Genomic DNA, 25,466 nt, shown 5'->3' with positions numbered 1-25,466 from the left:
GGCACAGAGCAAAAAATGCAGAAAGGCAAAGTAAAATAGAATAAAGGTGAAAGAAAACAGCTTGTATTGATAGTAGAGGTAATTGTACAGCAAAAGATGATTGATTCTCCCAGAATTGCAGTACACCAAAATATATAAAGGACAAAAAACTGCACACTTGTTCTCCAAGTTGATTATGAATTGGGCATGTACATATGGACTGGGCCTGCTGCACTGGGCCAACTAGGATATGATCTATATTATTCTTAACACATGGCCTGGAGGATAAAGTCTATATAGACCTGGAGTATAAATAGTCTTCTTTTCCAAAACTCGACTATTTTTTAACAAATACTTGGTCACTTCCATCTCGTCAAGATCTCCGAAACATCCTGCTCCCTTTAGTCCTTTAATGGAGATAGTCTTCAGGCGTGACGATACACAGTTAGGAACAGACTCCGGCGGAATCCAATTCACTTCTTTTGCATACTTTGTAAGGTCATCACCACTGCCTCTCTGTCAGTAGGTTCAAAGACTTCAATCACCTTCTTTTTTTCCTCAGCAACTCTAATCATCTCCTCTTCTATCACTCTACGGGTTGGATACCACTTATCCTCTATTTCAAGACATTCTAGATCAGGTGATCTCTCGAGCACCTTCATTAGAATTCTCCACCAGCGAGAGCCGCCAGAATGAACCATCTTTAATTTCCTTAGATTATCAAAATCAGGGATAGAGCAAGCCTTCAGCAAAAATAAAGAATAAAATTAACCAAACAGCTAGTCATTCAGGAATTGATTGACTATCACTAAGCATAAAGTAGTACTAATCATCAGTTGCCAAAATGAAAAAAAGGATTTTCAGTAACAAACACTTCAACTGTGCTTGGCAGTTGGTACAACAGAAAGATATTAAAGAAAACATGAACATAATATTCATGAACTTGCACAATGCAGTCTTATGGACTTCCAGCTCTGGGTCTTTATCTAATCACTTATCCGTACTAATACTCCTCTCCACCAAACATGATATATTAAGGGACAAGCTAATTAGGAAACATACCTGACCAATGTTATGTGAAAGAGAGATATTTCACCATTGAAAATTCTGCCAGAAACTCAGTTGCACGGTCAACAGATTCCTGTTTAACATATTTTTCATTGTGATGCATATGGAGATCAATTTTAGCTTCGACTAACGATTTTGTGCTCTTAAAATTAAAATTCGACAGAAAACCCATATGGAGATCCAGTTTTTCAAGCTTCGGGGCATCAATAGAAAAGTTGTACATATCATGCAAATCATCTGAACTGTACAAATCTATCCTTAATGTCTTCAACTCAGGTGCAGAGATGCTAAAGTCCAATAAATTAAATCCAAGATCTCCATCTATGGATAGATATTCAAGAACAGGGAAATGAAACAAATCCATGCAAACAGTCGAACGGGGATTCATAACTGTAAAATGGATATGGAGGAACTCCAGCCTTGGAAAACAGTTACACGCTGATGTAGGCATGTTGATAATAATCATCGACCTCAGGCTCAAAACTTTTAGTGTCTTGCAAGTCAAAAGGCTTATCGGAAGCTCAAACATAGCATCATCTTCTTTTATAGGATACTCTAACATATCGTCTTCTTCTAAATCGATACGATAATCTAGTTCATCCACATCGTCTTCTTCTAAATCGATCGGATTATCTAGTTCCTCCACATTGCGCCTGACGGCAGTGTCAATAGAAAGATCAATTTCCACCACATTGCAGCTGACAGCAGTGCTAATCCAACCATTAACTCGAGAAAAGTCCTTAGCATGGCAATTATTGAAATGAAGATGGAATCTTTGAATGGCAGATGAGTCACGAACAAGAAGTACACGATCAACAAATGCCATAAAATCAGCAGATGAGGAGAACTCGTCATCTTTGAAGTACAAATTGGGAACATAAGCCCAAATGTCCTTCCACCTTGTAGACAAAACACTAGTCCTCACAACATCTTTTGTTGAAGGAATAAAGGAAAGTATGTGACAGAGAACAGCATTCGGTAACTCACTGATCCTATCCTCCCCACTTGCTCGACTCTTGGACTCCAAATCCAGTTTTTCCCTGATGGGGTTTGAAGACAAGTTGTTAAGTTGAGTAAGTTCCAATCTTTGCAATGACAAATGGGATTCTCATAATTGCTCTATTTTCGATAACAGAAACTGAAGCAGATGAAACTATGAAACTACAGGAGATCTCTTTGCATCATTCTCAAATAATTCCATGAAAAATGAAACAAAAAGAGTAACAATTACACACAAACAATTGCTCAATGCATGGAAACCTCAAAATCAATATAACAGATCATTGGATTTCATTTCTCGAATTTCATGGGTGGATTCAACAATAAAGAGAATATATCTCAACATATATCCGCAGTACAAATAGGGTTAAGGTTTGAATCTTAATTCTGTTCCCATTGATTTGGTCAGTTCATTGGGTAATCAAAATATTACAAGGAAGAGATGTACCTGAATGCTCGAATTTGTTGCTGAAAGGCGAGAGCATAATCCTCTAAAGACATTTTCACGATCTTGGAACTCCAACTCTGGAGATTGAAGGCCAAAACCTCCGTCCAGTCTCACAGATTTACAGTTCAACTATTTATAGCTTCCGCAATATTGAGCTTCCCGTATCCAATATCCAATTCCGGAATCAAATCCTGATTACAGGACCTCCTTGGAATGGAAGGTATTATTATGGATGAAAATCAATTAGAAATGACAGACGGAACGAATCATTATGAGAATATCACATTTCTATATCAATTCTGGCATTTTTATTTTTATTCTAAGTTAATAAACGTGCATAGTATTATTTTAGCCCATAACTGTTTAAATAAATTGAAGGGTTAAGTCAAATCTTCTACACCTAAAATGTACATGATCAATGTCGGTGAGTCATGACTTGGTTGGTTAGATAATCTAACTGACAACGTTAAGATCATGTGTACAAATTTAATTAGGTGACATATGTAAGAGTGTGGTGGTTTAAAGGAATAAATAAAAAAATTTATAAAAAGAAAGAAATAATGTTACATGGTCGGTTATTGACTAAGAAAATAATGTTCAACAACTTACCAGATAAACACTACCGTCTTCCACATGCATAACAATGAGCTGTGAAAAGCGAAAACAGTTAATGCAGAAAAAAATGTATTTCCTTTTGGTTTTCTGCATATGAAAATTGGTCTTGGAGGAGTTTTTGGTGAACAAATTTCGACGATTGAGATACTTATCAGGGTGCATCCAAAGGTGTTCATGATCAATGTCGGTGAATCATGACTTTGTTGGTTAGGTAATCTAACTGATAACGTTAAGATCATGTGTACAAATTTAATTAGGTGACATATGTAAGAGTGTGGTGGTTTAAGGGAATAAATAAAAAATTTATAAAAAGAAAGAAATAATGTTACATGGTCGGTTATTGACTAAGAAAATAATGTTCAACAACTAACCAGATGAACACTACCGTCTTCCACATGCATAACAATGAGCTGTGAAAAGCAAAAACAGTTAATGCAGAAAAAAATGTATTTCCGTTTTGTTTTCTGCATATGAAAATTGGTCTTGGAGGAGTTTTTGGTGAACAAATTTCGACGATTGAGATACTTATCAGGGTGCATCCAAAGGTGTTCTCTCTTTCATACTTTCAAGTAGCTAGAGTTCTTCATCAAGAAAAAAGAGGCTCGGTCATGTTTGCTAATACAAATATTCCAGAAGGGATGCTGTCCTAAGAACAAACAATGAAACTCTGTAAACAAACTATAATGATTGATAACAAAACCAAGTTTGTTCAAGTTATCACTGAAAAATGTGGTCATCAACAGAGATGATCGTAGGAAATTAAGCTAATGAAACGGTGTAAGGATCGCAGATGAGAAGGGACTGATATTTGTGAAGTTGCTTGGATACCTTAAATCACAAAGAAATCACCATGACCGTCAGACCATGACTGGCATGCCATATCTCTTCGATCATTTCAACTTGAACAACAGTCTCCGAACCCCATTCAACTTGAACAACAGTTTCTGAACCCCATTCAGTCATTGAAAGTTGATCAAAGAACTCCTCTTTTGTACCCTTATGTAGACCAGCAAGAGTATAAATAGTCATCTTCTCCAAAACTCGACCATTCTTCAGTAAAATACTTGATCAACTCTATCTCATCCAGATATCCAGATAGCCTATCGTTTCCTTTCCATATATAGAATCCCTTAATGGTGATAGTCCTCAACTGTGACTGCAAACATTGGGGATCAGAATGTGGTGGAACCCAATTCCGAGTACGTACAAGTGCTGCGATTTTCTCTCTAAGGTCAACAACCGGTCCATCCGCTTCATAGTCGACATGTTCAGTCACCTCTGCTCCAGTTAATGTCAGCATGTTCAATAACCTCTGCTCCATATATTGTCAGCACATTAAATCATCCTCTTCCTGTGGTGTCCAAGTTCAAGAAGAGTCATAGTGTTGAAGAGGAAAGATCCCACATAAAAAAATGAATAAATAAAATACAACTTATAAGTGGATGAATCACGATTAATTGTACCGATGCCTTTTGTGATTAAAACCTAATACCTTAAAGGTGGTTAAGTTGGGACAATATCGGTACAATGGTAATCCACGGGCCACACTTGTCCTTGTTCAAGTTAGTATCAGAGCGGGTCCCTCTTCAATTACGTCTCCCAACATAATGAGCCTAGATTTAGGTTCATCAAATTGCCATCGGAAAAATTTTAATTGGCCCATACCATACCAAGTGCTTACAGTGGGCCTTGGACTGCATACTCCAATTTCCAAAAGTGGGAATTGGACCGAAGCATTATCGATTTCCGATGTGGGAATTAGATTGAATGAATTCAACGTGTAGACCTAAAAAGTTAGGTTGCACGTGAGGGGGAGTGTTGGAGAGGAAAGATCCCACATCAGAAAATAAATAAATAAAATACAACCTATAAGTGGATGAATCACACTTAATTGTACCGAGACCTTTTATGATTAAAACCCAACACTTTAAAGGTGGTTAAGTTGAGACAATATTAATACAATGATGATCCACGGGTCACGCTTGTCCATGTTCAAGTCATAGGATGACTCGTCTAATGCAAGACACTCTAGAGTCTAGATTAGGTGATCTCTCTAGCAACTTCACTAAAGTTCTCCACCAGTAAGAGCTCCTAGAATGAAGCACCCTCAATTTGCTCAAATTATCAAAAGCAGGCACAGAGCAAGCCTTCATCAAAGATAAGGTATGAAACATAGATTGATCTGGGTTTATTTGGATATTGAGGAATCTGCACATTATCGATATGCTCTGAACAGTTTGGCCTTCTCATTTTTGGAACAAAATTAAGAAAATTCGTGAAAAAATGATACAGCAAGAGATCAAGATGTCCCAGTTTAAACCTATGCAGTAAAAGTTGATCAATCTTTAGATCAATCTGGGATATATACTTTCAAATAAGTGAGTGAACTCTCTGTTCAAAGGCGAGAAAGGAAGAACGATCATGTTCTAGGTTTTTGAATTTTGTTATCTCTTTTTTTAGACTAAACTTCTCTCCTTGAAACATTATGGTATGTCTTCATAATATTGGATGTGATCTGTGAGTTCTAAGCATGCATGATGAAGTGAGTGGAATTAAATTCTATCTGATCTATATTGCCATTGATATTTATATATGATATACTGATAAGAGTAATTGTGACTGAGACCACTCTTGGCATGATATTCATGCATGTAGATCTCCTCGATCGTTAAACTTTACTGCTTGTGATCAAGAAGAAATTACATAAGTCAATAAATTATATACTGTGGATTATATGATTCCTGTTGTTGAGATTCAAGTTTCAGGTACGATTTAACATTAGATTCATTGATTCATACATGAGCTTTCTTTTTTGAAAATAAGGAAGAAATACTTGCCAATCCCAAGTTGTAAAAATGGTTCGATTCATGATCATCACTTGTAAGTTCTATTGTTTTAAACTTTAAAATGTGCTTTGGGTATGCAAGAACTCAATGAACAGCATTACACATCTAGTAATGTGGGGTAAGATCCATTACTATCAATATTTCATACAATACCATTCTATATCTTGGTCATGTGGGGGTTACACTCTACAAGACGTATTTTATTTATTTTTCACTAATTGTGTTATACGTTTTTTTATTCTCATTTGGGGTCACATACTCTTATGAGAAATTGTGTTTGATTATACTTTGAGCATGCAGAAAATTAAAGTACATGTAGCTTGTGCGCATCAAAATGATATGGCAAGATAATGACAAAAGTCATTCGATTCATGTCTCAAAAAGACTATATCCTCGAAGAGGAGACTATATTTTATTTAATCTATCGAGGGGAATGTGTTTAAGCCCGTAGGAGAGTTGTGATTGGAGATCCCATGAAGAAAGTTCAATGTGGTACAAACAATCCATATTGCGTGACTCATTACATAACACATATTTTAGGGAGATATCCACAAGAGATCCTCCAGCACATTCCTAATGCATAGTGCTATATTAATGTGAAATTAAGGAAATGTATTTACCTTGAATGAGTTTCGAGGCAGGCAATCTCTCGCGGGGTATTGTCAGTTTGTCACATTTATTCTTTGAGAAATTCACCTAAATGAGAGTAGTTGTGAGGCTGCAACTATGAGAGATGGGCTACTCTCTAGTAACTCTCATGATAATCAAGATCAAGCGCAAGGCTATAAATAGCGCTACCCGAGTCAAAGTTTACGTATTGGTATCGTGTGTGTGACAATGTGTAATTCGGCTAAAAGGGGTCAAGTTCAAGACATAGTTCACTATGATTCCTTCGGGTGAAAGTTGTTTACACTAAGTGTAGATTCAAGTCCGGAAGACACCTACACCTATTACATGGTATAAAAGTTGCCCAAATTTTCTTCTCTCAATCATTCCAAATTTTTGAGTTTATGAAGTTATCTTGTGGGAATGTGAGGGATTGTTGGTTTTAATTAAAAATAAGATTCAAAACTCATAATTCTATTTTAAATATTATCTATTCAAATTGAAGAGTCATGTCTTTTCTAAGGGTTATGATGAGTTCTATAAATACTCTACTCTATCTTAAGTTAAAGAGTAATGAGATTATATATTGTTCACGTAATGAGATTATATATTGTTCACCTACTCTTACTCTTCATTTTCCTCATTCTATTCATATTTCCTATCATTTGGGCAATTCGATAAACACTTGACACCCCATCTACAGTTAGTCATGCAAAACGGATTAGACATCATGTGTGACTACAAGAGTTGTATCTTGGACTTTGTAGACAACCGTTATAACCTGCACGTGGGGAGACGTCTATGACATAATTAAGGACAACGTTCATGTGCCTCCCTTGTAGAACCCATGAGAAACTCTCCAATCCCCTTCTTCTTTTATATTATTTATGTTTATATTACATGCTTACTTGATTATATTTATCATATATGTTTTCTAACACAATATTTCCAACACCCGCTGCCTTCACAAAATCACCATGCCTCAGAAGACGCTTTGATTCGACACAACCATATCCGAACAATCCTGCCAATCTGATCTCAGCCTGATCCAATCGAGCCAAAATCACCACTAGAACTCAAACCACGATCTGAGGAATCGACCAGTCTCCGCACCGCTGCCCAAGCCACCTTTCACGGTCAGAAGCAAACCACTGGATCTCTGAGGATTCTGAGATCACCAGCATGCCTACCTCGCCGCCATAAAACCGACTTCAACAAACGACGCCAGCCCTTTAGAACACATGGTCGTACGTCCTCCCGAAAGGGAAGCCGTCGCCGCTGACGCTCGAAACCCTAGAAGGGAACAAGCCTAAGAGAGAACGCTCCGAGAGTTGCGGGTTTGACAACCATATCAACAACCTCTGATTATATCATTAGATCAAATGGTACTCGACTCTATAATCCAATGGTACTCGCCTCTGATTATTAGATGAAATGGTACTCTCTGATTATGTTCGAGAATCTATTACATGTGAGTATGAGCATGTAACAAATTATTTTGAAAACGATTGATATTGTGGAGGTAAAGAGTTTAAAACTTTAAATAAGAGAATCCCTAGCAGCAGCAACTCTAAAACAATTCCAACAGTCGATCACCTTAAGAATTTCATGGAGTACTTTAGTTCCATGGGAGATTGTCCAAGTAGGAGAAAACGAGCATATTATTGCATGCAAAAATGCAACCCTTTTGCACCCTTTCACGTTTTTAACTTAGTTTTATAACAAGGTCCAGACCCGTACCTGAATAGAGTCTTAAGAGTCGATAGACTCAAGACCCATAACCTTAAGGGGCCCAAAATTTTCTTTTCTCTTTGTGTGATTACGTTAGTTTAGTTAAAAACAATAAAAAAATAATTAACAGAATCCAATGAAGATGGTGTTAGATTACAAAAGAGAAAAATGAACATAAAATCTTACCCATTATTACTATCATTAATTACTATTTTAGAAAAATGAGTAGCATAAGTAAGAGATTTGTTGCATAAATAAGATTTTTAATAGGATTTCTAATATTTTTTATTGTTAGATTTTGAGTTTATAACTTTAGTTCGTGAAATTTTGTTTCTGTTTCTTAAAATGAGAAAATAAAATTGAATGAATGATATACTTTAAGGGGCCCAATTTTTAAAGTTCGACTCAGACCTGAAAATCTCAAGTCCGGGCATGACAAGGTCTTGAACTCATCACTACCATCTTGACTATCAATCTATCATTAAGTGTCCGAAAGATCATACAAAGACTGTTAAAGAAACAATATATGGCTGAGGCCTGAGGGGACGAAAATCAATTTAACAAGTACTCTTATCACTAAGACATAAAACACAGTCATTTGCTAACACAAACATTACAAAAGTAGATGACATAAGATAACTACCTCCGATAACAGACATAATGAAGTAATGAACAGACTAAAACAGAAGAAAGGGGGTAAAAAAGGTAGCTTACAGCTACTAAACATTACTAGACAATTTCAGCTCTTAAAGCATATGGAATCCATCAGCATAGAATGCCTTCTTGATCATTTAAACTTGAACAGTCTTTGAACCCCATTCAGACTCTGAAATTTCATTGTAAAATTCTTCTCGTGTACCATAATGAAGACCAGGAGTGTAAACAGTCATATTCTCCAAGCAGACAATTCTTCAACAGATACTTGATCAATTCCATCTCTTCTGGAAATCCAAAGAATTCCTTTCCTTTGAAACCCTTTATGGAGATAGTCTTGAGGGATGACAACAGACACTTGGGAACAGACTCTGGTGGAGTCCAGTCCAACACTTCTTCTACGTGGTCTGGGTGGTCTGGGTTCCTGCAATCCGGAAGCTCAATAAACACCTCTTTCTGCCCAGGAAAATAGTGGCCGGGTTGACAAGACTCATGCTTTATGACAAAAGATTCTAGATTAAGTGATCTCTCGAGAAACTTCATCAGAATTTTCCACCATTGACCATCACGCAGCAGCATCAATTCGCTCAAATTATCAAAGACGGGTATAGAGCAAGCCTTCATTAAAGATACAGAATGTATCAAACAGCAACTCATCAAGGAACTAAAACTTATGCAATAACATACTATAATGTATCATTATCGCCAAAAACAGAAAAATGGCTTTTCGGTTACTATGCTTAGCGGAAAAGAAAGAATATCGAATAATACAGACATAATAAAAAGGAAAAAAGAACTAAACAGAAATGGCATGATGCAGGGGATGAGAGCCTTCGTATGCAATTTTAGTTCTATCTTTTAATCATTAGTTCCCTACTGAAACTTAACCTAGTTTATTGTTTTGTGCAATTCTGCAATCTGTCAAGCTTTGAAAAGAATAAAAATGACACCCCACGCACACTTCAACACTCGACTCAACCTGTCTACAAAAAAGGTAAAGGCACATTAATTAATCAAACAGCAACTCATCAATGAACTAAAACTTACGCAATAACATAAGTTTAGGGTAACGAATATGTAATGAATCATTAATGCCAAAATCAGAAAGAAAAAAAAAAAAAAAAAGACTTGTCAGTTACTATGCTTAGTGAGTTAGTGGAACAGAAAGAATAACGAATAATATAGACAAAATAAAAAGGAAAAAAGAACTAAACAGAAAATGACATGATGCAGGGGATGAGAGCCTGCATATGTAATTTTAGTTCTATCTTTTTATCATTAAATCCCTACCGAAACTTATATTGTTTTGTGCAATTCTGTAATATGTCAAGCTCTGAAAGCAATAAGAATGACACCACATGCACACTTCAATACTCTGACTCATCCTCTCAACAAAAAAGGTAAGACACATTTTTCTTTCCCTCTTCCAACCACGTGTATCTTTGATTCTTTTCTTCATATATTCCCAGGGGCGTAGGGAGAGGGGGCCGAGAAGGGTCACTTGACTCTTCTCATTTATAATCTTTGGTGGATTAGCTAAATTTTATATAGAAATGACCCTCCTAATTAAGTTCTAACAAATAATATTATTTCCCTTTCTAGTTGTAATGTTTGATAAATTCCTTCTTAGTTTCTATAAATGCAAAGGAAAGAGCAATTTATAATCGATGTTTCTCTAATGAATCAATCTAATGAGGTAATTTATAAAGTTAGGTATAAGTCAACTATTAAAAGATTTTACATGAAACAACTAGGTTATCGATATTTTATCTTACCTTAATAGCCACTTAAGTCTTGACCCTTCTAAATCGAGTTTCTAGCTACACCACTGTATATTCCTCTCCGGAAAAAAATGATATAATGCAAGGAATAAGATAACAAGTACATACTCACCATAGAGAAAGGAGAAAGAGTCAGACATTTAACACCAGAAATTCCAGCCAGAAACTTAGTTGCACGGTCAGCAGAGGCCTCACTTTTATCATCCTTCAAGGTAGTGATTTCAATACTGGCTTCAATTATAGATTTTGTATTCTTGAAGGTATAATTTGACAAAAATCCCTCACTGACATCAAGCTTTTGAAGCTTTGGGGCATTTATGAGAAAATTGCATGGTCGAGTAATAGTTTCAGATCCTAAACATATCCTTAAAGTCTTCAGTTCTGGCACAGAAATGTTGAAACTAAAACCAATGTATCCAAGTGATCCACCTATTCCCAAATGTTCAAGTGCAGGAAACTGAGAAAAATCCATCGAGTCACCATCAGGACAAGTAAACTGGACATCAAAGAATTTGAGCTTTGGGCAACGCCATGATGTAGGAAGTTTGATATTATAATTCAACTCCAGCTTCAAAGCCTCTAGTGTTTTGCAAGTCAAAAGACTGTTTGGCAACTCAAGCATCTCTTCTCCATCTGAAACAACAGAAAGATCAAGTTCCACAACATTACACCTAACGACAACTTGTAGCCAACCATCAACACGAGAGAAATACTCAGCAGGACATTCCTCGAAGTGTAGATGAAATTTTTGAATAGTCGCTGAATCGCGAACGAGAAGTGCTCGATCAACAAACTCCACAAAATCAGCAGAGGAAGAGAACTCCATATCATTCAAGTAGAGAGTAGGAACACGAGTCCACATGTCCTTCCACCTTGTAGACAATACGCTGGTTCTCACAGAACACTTTGTTGGAACAAAGGTAACTATGTGACGAAGAACACCATCCGGTAGTTGGCTGATCCTGTCCTCAACTCTTGCTCGACTCTTGGACCCCATATCCAGCTCTTCCCTGGTGGGTTTCAATACAAATACTCAAGCTCCAATCTTTGCTATAACAACGTCTAGTTTAATATAATATTACACAAATTTCACATACAGATTTTCACACTACAATATAAACAGGATAAAAAAAGCAAACAAAAAAACTATGCTCATCTGACTATTCATTTCACATTTTCACTGAAAGCTGATCATATAGTATTAAAAATATTCAATATTATTGAGTCGATCATGTTCTGTTCTGCAAACAAAAGTATAGACCCTTGCATCCCTCTGAAATTTCTATGATCAATGAAAGTGAAGCAAAAAACTAAACATGGTTACATGACAAAGGTCTATGAATGCAAAATGAGATGAAAAAAAAGATGGGTGGGAGGAAGAGAACCTGAAAGCTCTGAACTGTAGATTGTTGCAGAGAAAGCGGAGGCTTATTCGTCGGAAAATGAGAACGGTGATTGCATATTTGCCTAGAGCTTTGAAGGCATTCCGATGGAGTGTAAGTGTTCCAGTCCTGAGTCGTTGAGCGGTGTTGTGCCATTAAATAGACACTTGTGCTCTCTCGTCTATGTGCGCGCCATCTGTATGGATGACTCAGTGAGCCTAGTACCTAGTAGACCCCAAGCATTAATTTTTATAGGTACATTTAAGAAATTGAAATTGAAAAAAAGAATGGGGTGAGAGAGGCTCGAACTCTCGACCTCAGGATAACTCACTCTTTAAGCTATGAGACCTACGCGCTAGCCAACTGCGCCACCACCCCTTGATGCTCTTTCGGACTATTTACTTAATAAATCAAAAGACTCTTGCATATTATACAGTTACAAGAGACTGATTCCGATGGAGGAGGTAATTACTATTTGGTTCAAGACCACCGTGTAACGTAATTGCAAGTTATTATACAGTTATAAAGAGACCGATTCCGATGGAGGAGGTAATTACTATTTGGTTCAAGACCATCGTGTGGTCCAGAAGACACGATTAACGTACTTCTAGATCATAATCAATGTACTAGCACTAACTCTACAAGGTGCGGCTAATCTAAGGTGAATAAAGTCTATTAATGAAACCAATAAAGTGTCACCATACTACAAACACCACGTGAGATTTGATCCACCAAGTTAAGTACAAAATTCAAGCCATCTCTATAGTCATTCAGGTGGTTTTGAATGACTAGGAAAAATACCATTTTTTTTCGACTGGTAGGAACTAGGAAAAATACCATTGAGAATTGACTTGGATACTGAGAGTTCATTCTTCATGGCAAACCGAATAACAAAACTATATAACCTGTAGTACTCCATGTTCCTTCTGATATTCTTACTTTTGACTCCTCTTCCATCTATATTCTCTTTTGAAGAGGGCATTGAGACTGAATCATAATTATATGAACTATTCTAAACCATCTCAGACTTACAAATTTAAACAAAATCGAGAAGAAATGGACACTAAGCAACATAAATACTGCAAACAGATTCATATTGCTAACAGAACGCATCAAAAACATCAACTTTACAACAAGCAGCAGCGTCATCTTTACCATTGCATCAACAAGATTCAAGGGATTGATCATTATACAGGCTGATACAAAACAAAATACTTCTAAATCATGGGGATTGCCGCACCGGTCCCGTTCGGTCGGTCTTCAACCCAGCCACCTCCTTGGACCGGTGACAGCCCCTCTAGCGCTGCCGTGAGGGAGTTCTCTCCCCCGAAACCCATGGCTGCCATGATGGTTTCCTCGCTGGAGCTCCCTCCTCCAGCCGCCATAGCCGGCGAGTCTTGGCTCGTTGTGAAGCTCTCCTCCCGTGCAGCAATCCCTCCAAAGAGCTCGCCCTCTCGTGGTCTAGGTAAGGAAAACCGGCTTTTTGTGTTGTTTTCGTTCGATTGGCATAGTTAGGCTTGGATTTGGGTGTTGTGCTAGTTAAGAAAGTTGTAGAGTAGGTTGAGAGGAAGCTGCTGTTTAAATTTGGTGAGCATTGGAGGTCGCCGGAATCGGCCTCCGGCCGCCGCTGTTTGGGAGTTTTGTATAGTTTTAAATGTGGAATATTAAGGGGAGTATATTGATGTAAATTATGAAATTTTTGGATGAGTTTTGTTAGGTTTGTGATTTTCCGAAGTTTGGTAATTTTGGCGGATTAATAAGATAGAATCCGGCCGTTAGATTAAAGTCGTATAATCTGTGGAAGGGTGTAGTTAAAGTTGCTGGTTTTAGTGTTAAGGTGTGGACCGTATCGAAGTTAGGCAATGATGAGCGTGAATATGGCTCTCGGTTAATTTTGCCTATTTTGTTTAAATATTGGATTTTTAGTTGGGAAGTTAATTTTATATTTGTGCCAGGGTTCGAGGAAACCTCTCTGGAGTGGCGATTTGGATTTCGTCGGGCTTATGCCTAGAGTTGTGAGTGGACTTTTGTTTTAAATAAAATGCATGCTATAGTTCATAGATGAACAATTAATGTTGTGGAGCTTTTTGACTTTATTTTATTTTGACGATTTTATTTCTCTTGGAGAGTCACCGAAAATGGGATTTTCGGTGGATATAAATATGTATTTATGAGAGAGTATGTATATAAATGCTAGCTAGCCCTATATGTCTGTCCACCTTAATGGCGTAGCATATAGCCGCATTATGGTGTGACGTGAGCGTTGGACGCGAGCGTAGTAGCCCTATATGAGTGTTTAATTCATATAAGGGGTATGGGCACATATTTATACACCCGTCTGTCCACCTTGATGGCGTAGTGTAGCACCGCATTAAGACGTGACGTGAGCGTTGGACGCGAGCGTAGTAGCCCTATATAGACCCATGAATTTATATATGGAGTATGGACGTGTGTAAATACATACATATATGTTAGAGCTTAAGAGGCTCGATATTATGAGATGAAAGTTTTATCGCTTGCAACATACATTCGATTTTCCTTGGAAATTGATTTGGGGAAACATAAATATTTTATTCGTTAATTTATTTTTGTCCACTCACTCTAACGTGTTTTAAATGTTTTCCCCTGGGCTCTTCGTTTTAAAATGCCCAGTTTGCAGGATTGCATAGTTGAGGTCGGGCGTACATGGAGATGAGGCATAGTCATTATATAGCTTCCGCTTGTTAATTTATTATGTTTCCTTTCTTCATGTTAGAGTTGCTCTGAACCTATAAATGGTTGGATATGAGATTTGTTTAGATTAGTAAATAATTTGGGTGGTGTTGTGATTTGGGGAGTACGAAGGCTCCAGGAGTTTAAGGTTGGATTTAAATTTTCAGAAGTGTTTGCAGGTATTATTAGGAAGGGTTGTCCATTTTCAAGGGAGGTTATGCCGATTTTTCGGTAAATTTTCCTTGGAGGTGGTCCCCACAGGATTTATTTCGGATTTCAGGATGAAATTCGGGGTGGGTCCTGACACCAGCAGCCAACAAATGAAGAAGAAAGAAGAAAGAAGAGAAAAAATTTGGTTAGGCTGGTGATTTTAGAAATTTGCATAAAGTTTCTATTTACAAATGGGGGAGGGAATGTATCAAACGAGCTGATAAATGTAATATGGGGGAATATAGAGAGCTGTGGATGGGCTAAAGAGGTTGGAAGATTTTTGTCGGGTTGTTTAAGACAACGACTAAAATCAAAGGGTAAGGGGTCGAGCGGGTTGAACACAGGAGACTGTGCGCACTTAATTCTGGTATGTATCTGTGTTTGTAACTAGTTATCTTTGGTAACTAACTGTTTTTTTTTTGTAACTAACTGTTTTTGGTAAGAAAATCATTTAGTAACTAACTTGTTTTTTTTTTTTTTATGTGTGCTAGTATTGGCTCTGTAAGAAGACAAACGTCATAAAGCTGATTGAAGGCACAGAGGATGAGGAACATAAGATGAGGAAATGGGACCTCACAAAGTTAACAAAGAAAGTACGTTGAATTCAAAACGTTGACGGTATGGGTTCTTATACGACTTAATCAATATATGGACATTTCATAGTAATCAATCAATCTTTGCTTATATATACCTCTTTAATTCTGGTATTTATTATCTGCTGAAATATAGAAGTACATCTAACATCAGTAGCATGTAGCACACTAGTAAGGCCTTGTGTTAATATATGCATGTTAATGTAGTTACACAAGTGTAGCATGTATGTAACTACCCAGGTAACTATCGATAGATAGTTACATTGATAGTTACCTGTTTGTGCATAGTTACATGGATAGTTACATAGATTGTTACATGGAAAATTGATAGTTACATGGATAGTTACATGAATAGTTACATAAATAGTTACATAGATTGTTACATTGATAGTTACATAGATAGTTACATGGAAAATTGATAGTTACATGGATAGTTATATTGATAGTTACATGCATAGTTACATGGAGAATTGTGATAGTTTTAAAAACAATACACCTCATATGTTTGACTTGATCAGTTTTTCAAGTGTCTTGGAACTATATAACTGTCATTGTAACTGGCAATGTAACTATCCATGTATCTGCTGTGTGTTTTGTAACTATATCACTAACAATTTTTTTTTCTTTTTACTACAGCAACTGTTCGCAGGAATCAAGTCTGGTCTAGAAAAAACATATTGTGAAATGTGAATCTGAAGAAGAAGAAGAAGAAACAGTGCAGAAGAAGAAGAAACATGGAAGGCAGCAGAGGAAGGAGAAAGGCCAACGTCCTCTCTAATATCCGATCAAAGCCAAGAAGGAAACCAAAAGGCAAAGGAGGTTGAAATGAGACAGCTAACAGAGGAGAATGAAAGGCTGCGCTGTCAAACTGAAAGCTTGAAAGAGAAAATGAGAAACATGGAAGAGGAGTATGAATCAAGGCAGACAGAACTACAGGAGAAGTTGCAAAATGCAGTACAGGATTTGATGGTTAAGAGGATAATTAACGATGAAACAAGGATGGAGAATGAAAAACTCAATGAATTAAGAATTGAAGAAGCTGCAAGCTTTGGTGGCGGCATTAGCACCAAACTCTCAAGATGAGAGAGCTCTGGAAAGCAATGAAGATGATCAGGATCCTGAAGGAGGAGCAAACAAGGGAGGAAAAAACAATAAAGATCTGAAGGACAAGGAAGCTGATAAGGTAGCTGAAGAAGATGATGACAAGGAAGCGGATAGGGATCTTGAAGGAACTGGCAAGGTAGATGAAGCAGCTGAGAAAATGGAGGAAACAAAAGACAAGGAGGAGGAGACGGCAGAGAAAGATGCCAGTGCTGAAGGTAAGAGTGAGGCAGCAGAGAACATAGCTCAGCTTCCAATACAAAATTCGGAAGAATTAGATCTTCAAGCATTAGAACAGGTTGAGAGAGAGCTAAAAAAGAATTTAAAGAACATGGCCGATGAGGATAAAGAGAAGGAGGAGGCAACAGAGAAAGATGCAATCACTCATAAAAAAGAGATGAGTGAGCCTCAGATTTCAACCAAAAATTCAGAAGACTTATATGTTGAACAATTAGAACGGGTTGAGAAAGAGCTTAAAAAGAAGAAGAGAGCAGATGATGAAACGAAGGGTAATTCTCAAGAATTGAACTTGAAATAAATTGTTTAGAGTTTTCAAATCAGATCTTTGCACAAAAACATATACATGTATGATTTAAAAAATTCTTCTTGAGAATGAACATATATATGTATGATTTTAAAAATTCTTCTTAAGAATGAATTGCGGTTCATGTTCAAAGAATGTTTTTTATATTGTGAATGTTTTCAAAATCATAAGATGTAACTGTGCATGTAACTATGCATGTCTATGTAACTATCCATGCAACTGACATGAAGTGGCTGGTAAGTAACATTATTTATTTTCTATTATGCAGCTTACTGTGAGCAGCCACCAGAATCACCACCAAGGAGGACGGTGGCGGAAGAAGCAATGAAGATGATCAGGATCCTGAAGGAGAAGCAAACAAGGGAGGAAAAAACAATAAAGATCTGAAGGACAAGGAAGCTGATAAGGTAGCTGAAGAAGATGATGATAAGGAAGCGGATAGGGATCCTGAAGGAACTGGCAAGGTAGATGAAGCAGCTGAGAAAATGGAGGAAACAAAAGACAAGGAAGAGGAGACGGCAGAGAAAGATGCCAGTGCTGAAGGTAAGAGTGAGGCAGCAGAGAACATAGCTCAGTGACCGACATGCCTTCTTTTGATTTGGGAATCTCTCCTTGGGTATCATGGAATAGCCCATTGGTGACTGGAATAATAACCATTCCAGAGAAGAATTTCAATACTGCTTCTAGCCCTCAGATCATTGGCCTTACGATGATAGAACAAGAACCTGCAAAATACCAGATGATCGTATCTCCACAGGTATGATATTGTGATTTTTTCTGCATTCTATGATTTTTTCTGCATTTTATGTAACTCCACATGTAACTGTCAACCTGTAGTTATATGGATAGTTTCAGGGGTAGCTTAACATATGGTTCTTTTCTCAACTGTTGCCTTTATGAATTATTGGTTTATCAGTGAAACTATTTAAGGTTATATAACTCTCCATTTAACAAGTTATATATGATTGTCTCTCCATAAGTAGCAGTTCCTGTCATTAATCTAGATGAAGAGGAGAGTGATATCGGGATCGAGCTGACAGAGGAAGACTCTGGAAGGACAACATCATCCTTGGGGATGTATTCCTATGTGGCTCGGATCAAGAACAAGCAAAGAAGGCCAACAAAAAGAGATGATATATACTGGTGGGGGGAGGTTAAAAACACCAGAGAGAAGAAGGCCAAAGAAATAGCAGAAGAAAGAAAGAAAAATCTTAAGCAGAAGAGGAAGAACAAGATAGGAGAAGGAGATGAACTGACCGAGTATGGAGATGTAATTCATACTATCAGTGATGATGAGATGGAACCGATGCCAATATAGATTGTGCCAACCACCGCGAGGCCAATACGGACTATGACTAAGAAGGCGGTTTGGACAACTTTCAAAGCATTCAAGTGCATGGATCCATTGACAAAGAAAAAATGGAAAACTTGATGGGACAACTTAAATGACGGGTAAACTCAAATCACTTTGAAAATTCATTTTTGATAAAAAGTTTTGCATAATGGATTTGGTTGTTTAAATGTCTAGGTGACTAGCATGTAGCACACTAGGAGGGCCTTATGTTAATGTAGGCAGGTTATTGTAGTTACACAAGTGTAGCATGCATGTAACCACCCAGGTAACTATCAATCTGTAGTTACATTGATAGTTACATGGATAGTTACATGCATAGTTACATGAATAGTTACATGCATAGTTACATGAATAGTTACATGCATAGTTACATTGATAGTTACATGCATAGTTACATACATGGATAGTTATATAGAGATTACATAGATGGATAATTGAGTAACTGCTGATGCAACCTGTAATCTAACCAGCTTAATCCTTTCCTGCAGAGACTTCCTATGGGAAGGCCCATTGTATGGTTCAACTATTACCATGCTTGATCTGCTGGAGGTTATAATGGACAAAGCAGTGGCATGCAATGTAATAGAATGCTTTAGTGCCATTATAGCTGACGAAATTTCTCAGCATGATTCTCAATCTGTTGTTGTTCCCAAGGGTTATGCAGACCATGGCTTGGGTAAGGACTGAAACTATTTACATCTCTATTAATAATTGATAATATGGATAGTTACATGCATAGTACATAAGTGGATAGTTACATTGATAGTTTCTGTTTCAATTTTGCAAGGTTGGTCTCATACGAGTCCGGGGTGCGAGAATAAACACAACACATGAACCAATAATGAATAGATTTATGAAGGGGTGACTGACCTGGATACTTTTTGGAGAGATTGTCTACAAGGTGCCTAAAACAAAAACCATGTGGATTATTGGGAAAGACATGCGAATATGCACTAAGAAGACCAAGATTCCGATCAAAAATGAATGTCACCTTCCTCATAGGGTGTCTTGACAACTCTTCAGATACACACTGAAGGAAAAATCTCCAATTACTTTCAGTTTTAGAATCAACAATAGCATAAGCAACTGGATATAAACCTGCAAAAAAGACGAACAAAAAATCGATATGAATAAATGAAAGTTCCATGAACAGTTACATAAAAATGTCAAAGCCATCAAAACTGAAGCCCCTGGAAACTATGTAACTATCACAATCAAAGAAACAGTTCATAGGTATGCATCTGTGATGCAAGGAGTAGAGTTGTATTAGTTACATGGATAGTTACATGCATAGTTACATGGATAGTTACATTAATAACTACTCAAGTAACTATCCATTTATAGTTACATTAGTAGCTTAATGTAGGTACACAAGTCATTTAACTATCCATGAAATAGTTACATAAAAATGTCAAAACAATCAAAACTGAAGCCCCTGGAAACTATGTAACTATCACAATCAAATAAACTACCAATGTAACTAAACATTTCACTAAAAAGGTACCTTGATTCGCATCCTTGGCAGATGCACCAATAAGCTGCCCTTTGTATTTGTTGGTGATGAAGGTAGCATCAATGAACAAAATGGGTCTGCAAAACTGAAAACCCTTCATCCACGCATCATAACACACAAACATTCGCTGACACCTACGAGTTTCAGGTTCATACTCAATCTTGATAGTAGAGCCATGGTTTGATTCCACTGCTTTTTGACCAAACCAAACTAACCGAGCATAAGAATCAGCATCACGAACCTTATCAAGCATTATAGACTTTATAATCTTGGAACCTATCATCTTATTAGTTTGCAAGCGAACAACACCATGACAGCTATGCTCATTCACCAGATCAGTAATGACAAAAAAATGATTAAACACTACCAAGGAAGCCTTCACATGCCATCCACAATGCTCAGACTCTCTCTTAGAACAATAAGCAACAACACGTTTCTTAGTATTTCTAACATACTGATACTTAAATCCCATCGCAATTGCATACATACGCAATTTCAACCTAAACTCTTCCACACCACCTTGAAACTTCTGGTCCTTTGATTTGTTATAATTCTCCCACCCTTTGCTACAATACCTCTTTGCTTCCTCTGGTTTGTAGCATCCTATATAATCATTTTCATCAAATGAAACGCTAGACTTTTTACTAACATTGTTACTCAACACACTTTCAGAACCAGAAGTACTAACATCGAAAGAGCAAACATCCACATCAACAAAATCTAAACTATAATAGGCCAAAACTCTAAACATCATCTTCATATCATCTTCATTTTCAAGATACAACATCAGGAAAAACAGTATACCTCAGCTTGACAATGCTTCTGCCCAATACCGGAAATCGGTCATGAACAGAATTAGCAAAATCAAAATATGAGACGCTATGATCAAATGAAACTGCTGCTCCTTCACCAGAGTACACAAGCTTAGCAGTATAGTTACTGTCCATAGTACCTGAACATAAATATGTACAGTATTTCAGATTACAAGTAACTCATGACACCTATAAGCAAAACAATGCAAACACAGAGTACACAATGCAAGTAACTCATGCTCATTCACCAGAGTACCCAACCAAAATAAGCAAAACAATGCAAACAAATCACTTTTTCAAAGACTAAAATCACTAAATTCCTGGGAGGCTGGGAATATAGCACAAATTGAGTCAAAGAGTTTTAAATCCCTAAATTCCTATGAACCCTAGAATTCACCGATCGACATCATATGAAATTGTAACGATTAAACACAGAAATAAATCAATCAAAACATCAAAATCTAAAAGAAAGAAAAAAAACATTGTTGTTTGAGCAAAGCATCGATCTCGTTTGCGTTAGAAGGCGGTGGATGGCGGAACTGATGGAGCCATTGCGTCACGAATACGAACGACGAAACTCAGGTGGCGCTGACAGGATCGAGATCGAGAGAGATCGAGAGAGATCGAGATCGAGACCGAGTACAGAGAGAAAGTAGTAACAAAGAGAGAAGCTGAGAGAAGAGTTGAGAAGCTGAGAGAAGAGCTGAGAGAAAGCAGTAACAGAGAGAGAGAAGAGAACGAGAGAAACTAACAGAAGGGTAGAATCATAAATCCATAAAATTTAAAAAGTATTTTTTTTATCATAATTGACACTTAATATGACCATTACATCATATTATATATAATTAAGTAACCATTTTATCATCTGATAACATTTGGGGTAACCATTTTAACATGTGGAACAACTGATGATTTTTTTTATCATTTGTACCTTCAAAATAATAATACTAAATAGACAAATCAATCGATAATTACAAACTAAAGAGAGGTAGTATAGTCTATCTAATATCCAATTTCAATTAACCTTCATCTCTACTTGAACGATAAAGCGAATAAACCACCCACTTTGGCCCAAGACTAATCCTCCTCGCCGGACCTCGTGTACTTCGCTTCGGCCTTCAAGCAAATTGCGTGCGTCTTCAACCTGACGCTCCACAGCTCCAATGATCAACCAATCAACCCTCCAAGCCTTCGAAGCAACCAACAGTATCTCAAATAGTTGATCCATGGTCGCGAAGAGGAGAGAACAATAGAAGACAAATAGAATAAGGGAAGAGGAGAAAGCGGCTAATCTGCTCTACAAGGTTTGGTTTTACTCTCTAACTGGTGAAAAATGACTGAGAATAACCAAAAACGTATCCAAACGAGTATCCCCGACGTATCCCGTCGGTCAAAATATCCTGCATGGTCCAGGATACGTAAAAATGGTGTTGGGTGCGTATCTGACACATATCAGACGCGTATCCGTATCGGGTATGGGTGCGATACAGCATTCTGTCTTTTTTGCCGTATCCATGCATCACAGGACTAAAGAAATGAGAATCTTAAGCACCTCATCATGTGTTCTTATTTCCATTCCAGTCCCAACCTAACTATTACATCCATCTTTTAGCATGTCCATCTTGATGGAGGTCAAACTGAAGAAACAACACTATGCCTTGCCACTACACATTTTCCTCCCAACAAACAAGGCATACAAATGTTTCCTTCCCTCCTACATATACCTCTTTCTTTCCTTCTAATCTTGGCCACCAAATATATAAACGTAGACTGATGGAGTTAAGAAACTCAAGACTTGGTAAGACGATAAAGATTACAAGAGTACAAAAGTGGAGTAGATTCATCATCTGAATAGAGTATATGCTTCTACAAGTTTGAGGTCTACAACCGCACACCAAAACAAAAACCCCCTCAAGATATTAAAATGCATCCTAGATAAATTCAACTGTACTAGTTCTTGAACCCCTTGGAACCATTAAAATCTCCTTGTACATCTTCTCTTTTTCATCCACACTAAGATCATCATCCATAGAAATAGTCATCTTATTCAAAACGTGACAATACTGCAGCAAGTACTTTGCCATTTCCAACTCATCGCGTTCTCCTGTAAAGCCCAATATGGAGACAATCTTGAGGTGTGATAAACAACATTGAGGCACACAATCTGGTGGATCCACTTGGTGCTCATGGTCTATGCCCTCTTCATGCTCAGAAGCCTCTTCACTCTCGATGCCCTTCTCATGGTCTGAGCCGTCTTCATGCTCACAAGCCTCTTCACTCGTGGAGTCTCTTTCATATTCTGACCCTGTGTCGTTATCAGAATTCTTTTCACAACCCATGCCGCTGACCTATCAATTATCTCAAATATGAGTCATATGAAAATCGCTGGAAAATGCATTATAGTTTCATCTAGCACAAATATTATAAGTACATCTTACTTTACGTTCTAAAACAAGAGACTCCAGGATAGGTGATATTATGAGCAAGTGCGTAAGAAAATCCCAGCAAAAGCATTCAAGACAAACCAACTTCAGTCGCCTCAAGTTTTCAAAAACAGGCAGAGCACCAACCTTCGTGAAATATGAAGAAAAAAAAAAATCAACATATGGTCATGCATAATCTCAAATTATATGTATCCTATAATCTTGCCTACCAAGTACTAAATAGTATAAGGAGGAAGTCAGGCCACACACATATGAAAAGTATGAGCTAGAAGACATAAATCTTGAACATTGGATACCCCTGCTAAAAGCGCAGTCACATTGAAAAAACTAGGATCATGTGAACAATGCTGAAGTAGACAAATTCCGGCTTTGACTAGGGATTTTGCTTCCCCCCAAGAATAGGTTGATGGAAACTCCTCTGTCACATCAAAAGTTTCAAGCTTTGGGCAATTTATAGTATAGCTATAGCTACCAGAGAATCCATAAACATCACCCTCAGTATCAATACATATTCTTAGTGTCTTCAGTACAGGGGAAGCAATGTTGAAATTCACGGAATCATTGTATCGAAGGATACCAACCATAGTAAAATCTTCAAGTACAGGGCAGTTGGACAAAACCTCAAACATTGATACGTTGACATTTAAAAAGAATATAAGATGGAGGGACTTCAGACTCGGGAAACAGCCTGATGCAGGAACACTGGTAATGAATTCTGATGTCAGCTTCAATGTTACCAGTGTTTTGCATATGACGAGGCTTTTAGGCAACTCATAAGTCCTCAACTGACATGGATACCCAGCATTGATATCAAGTTCAACAAAGCTGTACCTTACGGCAGTGTTGATCCAAGCATTAATACGAGACTGGTCCACATCAAGACCCCTCAAACAAAGCCGAAACTTTACAATATTTGATGAGTAACGGAAGAAAAGTGCATGATCAACAAATGCTAAAAATTTAGCAGGGTCATGAAAACATCTCCGGTCAAAGTCTAGAGTAGGAAAATACGCCCATATGTTCTTCCATCTTGTAGACAGAATACAGGTCCTCACCACATATGTTGTGTCAAGAAACGAAAGGATGTGCCAAAGAAATGCATCCGGTAAATCACTGATCCTATCTCGAACTCTCAACTGACTCTGTGGCTTCGAATTCATTTGTCCTGCTGCAAAAACACATGGTCTTATTGCAAGCAGAATTGTGAATTTGGTAGCTACAAGCTTTAATATGTAAGATGTTGACAAGGACATTGTAACAGATGAACAATCATTTCAAGAGTTAGGGAACTACTTGAAAGCTAAATGTATTTCGTTTTAAGAGTTTTCACATGATTAACCATAGTACTCTGTGAAGAACAGTTTTTGACAGACAAAACCGTAATTCAAACATGTGTATTTGCTTAACAGTAATTGATACAGCAATTATATTTTCTCTAGAGATAGAAATCATACATGTATTCAGAGGTAAACAATACAAAAGGTAAGTATTGCATGCAATTATCTATTTGCTTAGATTTCTCAGATATAGGTAAATCAAAAACCATTATATATCTACCAACAAAAAAATCACAAGCATATTCTCTAGACCCAAAGGGAAAGGCCTGCATTTTGTTTCTGTTGAGCAAATAGGAACAAAATAAACATAGATGCATGCTAAAGAACTCAAAAGAAAAGAAAGAAAGAAACGAACCTGCTTCACTAGACCCAGAAGAACTGATCGAGTAATAGTGAACTGTATATGAGAGCTCTTCTTGAAAACCAAGTGAAACTATGATGATGAAGAAGAAGAGCAAAGAGCTTTATGGCCTAAACCGGGGCGCTTACACGTGTCTCTGTGACTGTGACACCGAGGATCTGATGAATGAGACTCCTCCAGGCGGCACTGGGTTAAAATCGGAAAGTTTCTACCTTTTTTGCCTCTATTTTATTTGGCACTTATCTTTAGTCTTTTACCAGTTTGGAAAATCTGTAAACAGCATATCGGAAATTCTACCTTATCCGTGTGTGATGCATTAATTTCTGAATTTTTTTTTTAAAAAACAAATTAATGGCGGAATGAACTATCATTTTGG

At 37.3% G+C, this 25,466-nt stretch overlaps 2 protein-coding genes and 1 non-coding gene across 3 annotated transcripts; all 3 read right to left on the bottom strand.

Annotated features, from left to right (window-relative positions):
• Positions 1-8,725: 8,725 nt before the first annotated feature.
• Positions 8,726-12,234, bottom strand: LOC101296294 (putative F-box/FBD/LRR-repeat protein At1g78760-like). The gene is made up of 3 exons (XM_004300627.1): positions 12,113-12,234; positions 10,840-11,737; positions 8,726-9,564 (listed from the first exon to the last, which is right to left on the bottom strand). Exons 2-3 carry the CDS (start codon positions 11,722-11,724, stop codon positions 9,127-9,129), a joined length of 1,323 nt encoding a protein of 440 aa, XP_004300675.1. The 5' UTR covers positions 11,725-11,737; positions 12,113-12,234; the 3' UTR covers positions 8,726-9,126.
• Positions 12,235-12,397: 163 nt separating this feature from the next.
• Positions 12,398-12,487, bottom strand: TRNAM-CAU. The gene is given in 2 exon segments: positions 12,398-12,433; positions 12,450-12,487. It is a non-coding gene; the product is annotated as a tRNA-Met (tRNA).
• A 10,392-nt stretch (positions 12,488-22,879) lies between these two features.
• LOC101292221 (putative FBD-associated F-box protein At3g50710-like) lies at positions 22,880-24,645 on the bottom strand. The gene is made up of 2 exons (XM_004301927.1): positions 23,689-24,645; positions 22,880-23,296 (listed from the first exon to the last, which is right to left on the bottom strand). The coding sequence occupies exons 1-2, from the start codon at positions 24,643-24,645 to the stop codon at positions 22,880-22,882; spliced, it is 1,374 nt and encodes a 457-aa protein (XP_004301975.1).
• Between the last annotated feature and the right edge of the window lie 821 nt (positions 24,646-25,466).

Source organism: Fragaria vesca, linkage group LG5 (assembly GCF_000184155.1).
Source record: "Fragaria vesca subsp. vesca linkage group LG5, FraVesHawaii_1.0, whole genome shotgun sequence".
NCBI classification, from domain to species: domain Eukaryota; kingdom Viridiplantae; phylum Streptophyta; class Magnoliopsida; order Rosales; family Rosaceae; genus Fragaria; species Fragaria vesca.
Note: the sequence above shows the minus strand (reverse complement) of the source record. Positions and strands in the feature narration are given on the sequence as shown.

Bases quoted from the DNA above. Each gene is read 5' to 3' on its own strand.
- LOC101292221 (XM_004301927.1), bottom strand. From the start codon at position 24,645: ATGTCCTTGTCAACATCTTACATATTAAAGCTTGTAGCTACCAAATTC. The intron at 23,297-23,688 runs GTATCCAATGTT...GATAATTGATAG, and splicing joins TGACTGCGCTTTTAGCAGGG to GTCAGCGGCATGGGTTGTGA.
- LOC101296294 (XM_004300627.1), bottom strand. From the start codon at position 11,724: ATGGGGTCCAAGAGTCGAGCAAGAGTTGAGGACAGGATCAGCCAACTA. The intron at 9,565-10,839 runs GTGAGTATGTAC...TCTTTAATGAAG, and splicing joins CTCTTTCTCCTTTCTCTATG to GCTTGCTCTATACCCGTCTT.